The 8,628-nt window shown below is 40.6% G+C and overlaps 1 protein-coding gene across 2 annotated transcripts; it reads right to left on the minus strand.

Annotated features, from left to right (window-relative positions):
• Positions 1-565: 565 nt before the first annotated feature.
• LOC308081243 (uncharacterized protein) lies at positions 566-7,062 on the minus strand. Of its 2 annotated transcripts, none has more exons than XM_080457625.1 (4): positions 6,931-7,062; positions 4,515-4,710; positions 2,846-3,017; positions 566-1,242 (listed from the first exon to the last, which is right to left on the minus strand). In XM_080457625.1, the coding sequence occupies exons 2-4, from the start codon at positions 4,671-4,673 to the stop codon at positions 1,208-1,210; spliced, it is 366 nt and encodes a 121-aa protein (XP_080313751.1). In that variant the 5' UTR covers positions 4,674-4,710; positions 6,931-7,062; the 3' UTR covers positions 566-1,207. The 2 variants fall into 2 exon arrangements, with proteins under 2 accessions (XP_080313751.1, XP_080313752.1); XM_080457626.1 differs by having other exon boundaries at positions 4,515-4,707; positions 6,931-7,022.
• Between the last annotated feature and the right edge of the window lie 1,566 nt (positions 7,063-8,628).

The raw sequence follows: 8,628 nt of genomic DNA on the forward strand, positions 1-8,628 counted from the left end.
TTCCTATGCTACTGTGAGCCGTAAACCCACACCAAAACGAACAACACATCTTTAATACAGTATGGCAACGGAAGGAAAACGAACATTTATTAATAGAGACATTTCAACAAGGCAATTCATAGTGCTTACACAAAATATTAAGCGCATTAAGACAAAGACAGTGACATTAGGCAGCGTATCTCTTGCTCTCTCCTACCTTTCTCTAGCTTACATACAGTACAGTAATGGGTCTTGTAACGTCTCATAACAAGGAAGAAGAAAGTCCCACTGCCCTCAGCTCTTCACCATTAACTGCATATGAAGCTAATATGACAGTAAAGGACATTTCAAGTGATCCAGAGACTACATTACTTCTTTGCAGTGACCCCACAGTATGTGCTGATCAGAGTGAATACACAAAGGAGCAGTTGTGGGTTCAGTGTCTTGCTCAGGTCAACCTTATCTTCATATAATTGGTCCTCTCTAAAGGGCTTTTCAGACAGGATGTGACACTGCGTTCTCGCTTGGATCAGCGGGGTCGCACTGCGCTCCTCTTTTGAATACACAGACAATCGCTCATCGAGTCAACGCCAGGCGATCTACGCCTGCTTCAGCTGTGTCAAATCATTGTCCTGCATATTGCATAGAAACATGTTGATCACAATCTAGCTCGTCATGGCGTGTGTGTGACACGAGCACAAACATGACAGATCAGACAACTGCTCTACCTCCTGAGCCACTGACAACTTACAGTACATGATGTCTGCAGTACATTTTGACGAGTGTTTTTTTTCTCTCCAGGATGCAGTGATATTACAGCTTAATTACAACAATAGCCATGCAAATAGTTTTAAAATCACAAATGGAAATATGACTTTGAAATTAAAGTTGTCTCCCACATGGATGGAAACATGGAGTTAACTGTTTAACATCATCTAACTTACATTATCCAATGCCCGCAAACAAAGTCCATACTGTAGGGTTCAGTCCAATGCGGGGTGTTTGTTAACCCCTACATTTGTTTTGCCCAAGTTCAGCTGCAGATAGTTGTCAGTGCATCATTGTATGAAGTGGAAAATGTATTTCTGATAGATTGTAACAGAGTTAATGTCACTGAGTGCTGGAATGGCAGCTTCATCTCACTCTCAGCTGGAAGGTGAGGCTACATGAGTGCGGTAGATGTTCCATCAACGACCTTCACCTGGTTTGTCCACAGAGACTCCATTCATCATAGGACTGGCCTCAGAGACAGCATCCATAGGCCTGGACAGAAGAGACATAGAAGCAGACAGACAGAGAAAGAGGAAGATGAGATATTGAAAAGTAGAAGAATTGACTGACTGACTGCTGACTATGAGATTCAATTCAAAGAGGCCTCACAGGTAGTTTGTGGTACTATCTGTGTAGGCCCTATAAAGAGAAGGTGCATTCGCCATCTGTTTTGAATAAGGGGTGTCATGTTTTGCAATTAATTAAACTTACATAAACAATTTATGTTGTTAAGGCTTTGTGAATTCTATTTAAAATAAAGTATAGTTTTGGACCATGACAGAGGCGCGCCGACTCAGTAGACCTTGAGGCCAAGGAGTCGCGCCCGAGCGCCTCCAGGCGCGAGTGCCCGCGGCGACCGGCCGATGTTCTGCTAGTCGACTCAGCGCCGTCCGAGTTATGTACCGATAGGCACAGAATAGTAAATAATATTGGTGGGGACTGCGTTTGCCCCACTAACTGTGTAATTAAACTTACATAGACTATTTCTGTTTTAAAGGTTTGTGATTTCTATTTGACTGTGCAGGGCAGAGGCGTCAATTCTCTGAGTCATGGTAACCGCAGACCCTCGGATTTAAAATTATTTCCACTATTTCTTAATTCCATTTAAAGATGTGTTTACATTATATTTTATAACTAAGGGATAGGTGCTATAAGGTTACAGGCTTGGAAACCAGTTAGCATATCTACAGTTCTGCTGTTCACACCTCCATTTTGGAAGACAATGAGCTCCCTGTTGATGGCCCAATTGCTGATGGCTCTTGGTATCAATGTGTCTTCATTAATATTCTCACTAACTCAACAATGAGATCTCCCACTCAACTCTGTGGTTTGATGTAGGTGATCAACTCCATTGTTTAGTTTAGTGAGAATTTGTGAAGGGTTTCAGTTCTGTTGGGCAGTTTAAAAGTTTAAACCACCTGGATATTTTGTGCTAAGTCTTGTGATCCATTCTTTTTCATGGAATCTTCTCTGTCCAATTGTCCAGCGGTCATTGTATTCCAAGCCACATACCTTTATGGCCTCAATTCCATGTGTCATAAAGTGTTGAACAATTAACAAATGGGTATCCTTTTCATTATTAATGGTATATTTATGTTGGCTTATTCTAATTGCTATGGAGTTGCTCGTCTCTCCTACATATTGTAATCCACATACTTGGCAAGTAATCAGATAAACACAATTTCTGGTGTTGTATGTGATGTTCTGTCTTAGGATAATTATATTTTTGTTTGTCCTGTTTTTAACAGTTTGTTTTGGGCTAAAGTAGTTAGGCCTTGTCCTAATTATCTGGTTCCATGGTTTCAATTTGCTGTGGACCAAGTGGTCTTTTAAGTTTTTGTTTCTCCTGTAGGCCGAGATTATGTTGAAGTTCTGTAAGAGGTCCCCTCCCCTGTTTTCAAAATTTCTTTTGATGGCTCTGTTTGCCAGTAAACTTTGGCTAGAAAATGTGGTTACTAAAGCTAGACTGACTGACTGACTGACTGACTGACTGACTGACTGACTGACTGACTGTCACTGATTGATTGATTGATTGATTGATTGAAAAAGACACTAAAGTTAGTTGAACTGAATTAAAACATGAAACATTCTGTACCTGTCCTCATTACCAGCTGGAGTGTCAGGTGTGCAGAGTCTGCTATGAACAAAGTCCAGAATGCTTCTTCTCTTCTTATAAACCAGGACACAGAGGAAGACCATGATGACGCCAAGGGTGATGATGACGATAAGCCATCCCCACCAGGGAAACTCTCCAGATGTAGAAACATCTAGAGATGACAGATGAAGAGGAGGGAAGAGAGTGGTGAAAGATGAAGAACAGAGGTTCAGTCATCCTCCTTACAGATCCAACTATTTTTACAACTCAATAATCAATAGCGTCTGTCTGTCTATAATAACTAGTCTATCATAATAACTAGTGCAAGGCACAGGTGTGTGCATTAGGGGCCGTGTCCACAGAGACATTTTTGTTTTTTCTTCCTGAGTTCAGCGTATGTTTTCAATTGTTCAATGGGAGCGCCACGTTATGGGAAAAGCAAGCAGCATGACGAGGCGCTGTTTTGCGTTGCGCTGCGTTTTTGTTCACGTCTGGTGTTTTTATCCGGGCTCCCAGAATTTTTATATTTTCAAATCAGGGCGTTTGGAAGCGTGTTTAGCAGAGCGCCTTGCGTTTTCAACAGGGATAAAACCCTTTGGTGGACGCACTGCCTTAGTGTCAGTAAAGAGATCATTGCATTATAATAGTGAATACTGTGGATGCACATGTGGTGTCAGAATGTGTGATGGTGTCTGGGTGTCTAAACAAAATCTACATTTCAACAATATTCAACAATGCTGTGTAAACTGATACTGTAATAACATCATAATACTGTACATATTGTATACATTAGGGCATTAAAGGAATAATCGAATATTCGACTATCAAACCACTATTCGACCACTGTACATCAAAGTCGATTATGCTATAAAAAAAAAGACCAAAAAAAAGACAATTTTATATATATATTTTTTCAGTGGCTTTTCTACAGCAGACACGCAGCTGTGAGCTCTGGTGTGACGTCAACTCGCATTCCTTGAGTCGAGTCGTCAATGCCATTGGCAAAACAAAAACAAAAAAAAATGTTTTATTTTTTTATTTTTTATAATCAAATCGATTAATCGAATATTCGAATACTTATAGGTCGAATAATTTGAATGCTAAAAATCACTATTCGTGAATGCCCTAATACATATAGTATACATTGTACTGAGGATCGGGCAGAAACAACAGGTGAAGACGAGAGAAACATTTCAGATTTCTTACTTTAATCAAACTGTTCTCGGCAGCATTGGAAAGAAAGGTCAGAGGTCAAATTACTCCACAGAGATCAGCAAAGAAGAAAATATGGCGCTTGCGTGCGCACACACACACACACACACACACACACACACACACAGACACGCACGCACACACACACACACACACACACACACACACACACACACACACACACACACACACACACACACACACACACACAGACAGACAGACAGACAGACAGACAGACAGACAGACAGACAGACAGACAGACAGACAGACAGACAGACAGACAGACAGACAGACAGACAGACAGACAGACAGACAGACAGACAGACAGACACACACACACACACACACACACACACACACACACCAAGTCCCCTCCTGCTCAATTGCCCCTCAATCTCCTTATTGGGGGGTGTGAGTGGTTGTCTATGATAGCATCCAGCTTCCTTGCTATACACACCTTCTCCAACTCCTCCACCCTGTCCAGTGTAGAGCCAACGATGGAGCCAGCTCTCCTGACCAGCCTGTTCAGGTTGCTTGTGTCTCCAGCATTGATGGAGACACAGCAGGCAATCACAAAGAAGAGGGCGCCAGCCATCATAGACAGATCTATCAGCATCCTGTTACACACCGCCTCCTCAGAAAGAAGAAGTCTACTGTTCGGGAGAAGAGAGAAAAGAGAGAACAAAAAGGTAAAAAACATAAAACAAGAAGCAACCCATTATTAGCTTTATTATTAAAGCTTTATTATTATGTCTGATTATTAGGATTATGAAGGACGACCATGACCTCAGTAATGGACCGTTTATGTCGCTGCGGTCATGCAAACACCTGTGCTGTCACAATGCCACAGAGACACATAGCCTCTTCCCTCAGGCTATCAGAGCTTTGAACAATGACTCAACTGCCAAGTTAACTGCCTTCAACGATCACTTGAACTTGAACCCTCCCACCCAGCACACTGTTGAGAGATCATAACCAGGACCATCACGGTAAGAAATGCCGGGCTGGTCAGCCTGGTTTACAGCATGTCGGACCGTACCGGGCCAAGGTGGAAACCCATTTATAACCATGTTAATAACCAAGCTTCTCTAGGTGGAAAACCCCTATAACTTACAAATACCTGCTCACCAACACAGCAAACACACTGTAGGCTTTCCGACCATCTCTGTGCACGATGGTACTTTTTGGATTGTATCCAATACATTCTCATAGTTAATAATGCTGACTCACATACTGTAATACTGACTGACTGCTAGTTGTACTGTGTATATACTTTGGTTGCTAACTCATTCATCCCTCTGCAGCATGAATTAATATCTTCCATATATTCTGTATATTATTCTATGTTCTTTGTGACTGTGTAGCAAAGTGGATCAGAGCCTCTGCCTGAACACCAAAAGACTAATATCTCCCCTGGCCAAGGGGGAATTCCCCTTTAGGCTAGATGATGTTTGGCTCTCCCGCGCCACCGGATCCCAGGCGCTTCAACTGCAACATCCTAACTCAGTAACCCAGGGAAGGCATAGTTCTAAATGTTAGTCTGTCATTCACTACACCTATGTGATATATAAATATGTTAGTCTGTCATTCACTTCACCTATGTGATATATAAATATGTTAGTCTGTCATTCACTAAACCTATGTGATATATAAATATGTTAGTCTGTCATCCACTACCAGATATGTTAGTCTGTCATAAATGTGTTAGTCTGTCATAAATGTGTTAGTCTGTCATAAATGTGTTAGTCTGTCATAAATGTGTTAGTCTGTCATAAATGTATTAGTCTGTCATAAATGTGTTAGTCTGTCATTCACTACACCAATGTGATAAATCAATATCAATGCTGTTGATGCTGATGCTTGTTTGCACACACTTGTCAGGTTTACTTAAAGCTACAATCCGTAAGTTTTATGTCCGTTGTCCCACTCTCCTTAAAGAGAGAGGTCATCATAACAATGTGCCAACTAAAATATGGCAACACATTTACCGTCTAATCAGGTGTGCCTTCTGTTTCAGATGTATTGTCAACTAGTAAGTGTCCTACCAGACACCAGTGTCTGAATGTCTCAATTGAAGAGTAGGGAGATCACCTCCAACCACTACACATGTACTAGTTTGTATTAACATGCCATTTAAAACAGGTGCATACTGTATACTTGAAAATCTCATAGATTTAAGGCAGAGCTACTGGCCACAACAGATCACTTTTACTAGAGCAAACAACTCCAGTGTGTGTGTGTGTGTGTGTGTGTGTGTGTGTGTGTGTGTGTGTGTGTGTGTGTGTGTGTGTGTGTGTGTGTGTGTGTGTGTGTGTGTGTGTGTGTGTGTGTGTGTGTGTGTGTGTGTGTGTGTGTGTGTGTGTGTGTGTGTGTCACCATCACCACCGGTAGCAAGGTTGCACAAGTGATGACTAATTGTCAAGTTTATGGTAGGGGAATATCATTTGCACATGCATGGCCTATACTGGAATGCACAATGATGCCTGTTAAGGGTTCTGCTGTAACCCTTTCATGATATGTGTTGATAGATTGTAGCCTACACAGGCTAATTATTAATTAATTATTATTTATGATTATTAATCATTAATTACAAGTGAATCTGTGAATCTCTTCCAACTTAATAGTTCTGCATGTTCATGCATATTCACTTGTAGGCTAATAGCTTGTACATTACACTTGACCTATAACATGTTTTAATCTTGTAATAGCCATCCATGCACACAAACAGACCTGCTCCTATACGGCGAGCATCGCAACATGCCATATAACGCACATTATAGTAGCCTAGGCTAATGATGTATTTCCACGACTCACTTGTCCATTAAAGCAGAGCAGCTTAAACACAAAACACACTAAAACACGGCTAAACGCACCTTGATTATGTAGTTGCCTTTCTCCTTATTGCTCCGTGTCTTGTGGACGCTGTCTGTCTCTCTTATCCTGTGTGAAGACGCAGCGCAGCGTCTCTTCAACCTGCCGGTGCCCTCAGTCACACCATGTTAAAGCTCAATACAGTGAATGGTCCAGACCAGACAGCCACCGGCAGAAGAACACTTACTATTCTGCGCGGCATGCACTTTGTTTCATTGGACAACACACCACTGACACGCCCACAAACACCCACGCGCCACAGGACCACAGAACAGACTGCACCCGGATTTATGAATGAACTGCCCCGTGCTGAGGCCGCCCCCTGGCTGCTGCTACTGCGTTATTACTAAGTACCTAACTAACTAACTAACTAACTAACTAGTACTCACATTTTGTACTTAAGTAAAAGTACCAATACCACAATGTAGAAATTACAATTAAAAGTCAGATATTAAAAATGTACTTGAGTAAAAGTACAAAAGTATTCACATTACAATATACTTAAGTACTGAAAGTAAAAGTACTCATTTTGCATAATGTCCCATTTCACAAGTTTCCAAATGTATAAAAATGCTTTGAAAATAGCCTAAGTTTGCACAGGGCTGAAGTGGTTAATGCATGTATTGTAATAATAATCAAAATCTACAAAGTAACTAACTAACTAAAGTTGTCAAATAATTGTGGTGGAGTAAAAAGTATGATATAGTAGAGAGATACAGCATGATGGAGAGACATCACATATTTATACAGTAGAATAAGATATTTGTACATGTCAAAAGGATATAAAAAAGTGCAAGAGCCTATTTCCATTGTGGTTACCGGGAACCAGGTACCAGGGTCATGAATATAACATAACACATTAAGCAAAAGAGATACATTATGAAAAGGACATTTTAATTCAGTAAAAAATAGAAAAATAGAATAAAATACCTTTAAATGACTTAACAAAATGTCCTGAGAAAACATAATTGCAATTTAGAGACCAACATGAATTTAGGGAACTGATATAAACAAAAAAAAACTACATTTTGATTTATTATTTTCATTATTATTTTTAAAAGATCATTATAAAATATGAGGAATAACAATAAAGTTCAGAGTCTGAGAGTGTTGTTAGCTCCACTGTCACACCTCAGTGTGTCTATGTAGGTGGTCGTGCACCTCTTTCTGTGCCTTGGGTTGGCTCCCACAGTGTCAGTTTGCTTGCTAGCCTATACCAGTTCAGAGTGCCTGACACAGGGCCCTGAGATGGGCAAGTAGAAGCATAATTAGTACTCAAGCCTCATCCGTCATCCTCATCCAGCAGACAACATTGAAACTTATTAATGAGTTTATTAATGGGATGGAGAGACGGTGAGACCCCTGTTAGTGAACAAACACTCAAGGGTTTTCAACAGGGGGTCCTCTAGACTGTCTAGACTCTAGAGTTACCCACAAGGGGACTGCAAAATTATTTTGTGATAGGAACATTGTTTTTGTTTGTTTACATTGTAGACTATTGTCCTACACAGTAAATGTATTTTTTTCTGTAATACAATGACCAATCTGTAAGGTATAGAGTATGTTAATACAATATAACTAACACTACTGCCAGCCAGGTCCATTATTGTATGAAGCCTCCCTGCTAATTCGTTACATTTAGTTAGAGTTAGACAGATCCTGTGGTGTGGTAGGACACCTACTGGTGGACAAATGGTACT

The sequence above is a fragment of the Gymnoscopelus braueri genome (assembly GCF_963280865.1).
Source record: "Gymnoscopelus braueri genome assembly, contig: SCAFFOLD_144, whole genome shotgun sequence".
Classification (NCBI taxonomy): Eukaryota; Metazoa; Chordata; class Actinopteri; order Myctophiformes; family Myctophidae; genus Gymnoscopelus; species Gymnoscopelus braueri.

Bases quoted from the DNA above. Each gene is read 5' to 3' on its own strand.
- LOC308081243 (XM_080457625.1), bottom strand. From the start codon at position 4,673: ATGCTGATAGATCTGTCTATGATGGCTGGCGCCCTCTTCTTTGTGATT. The intron at 3,018-4,514 runs GTGTGTATAGCA...TGTCATCTCTAG, and splicing joins GGGTGGAGGAGTTGGAGAAG to ATGTTTCTACATCTGGAGAG. The intron at 1,243-2,845 runs GTACAGAATGTT...TCTTCTGTCCAG, and splicing joins CCAGCTGGTAATGAGGACAG to GCCTATGGATGCTGTCTCTG.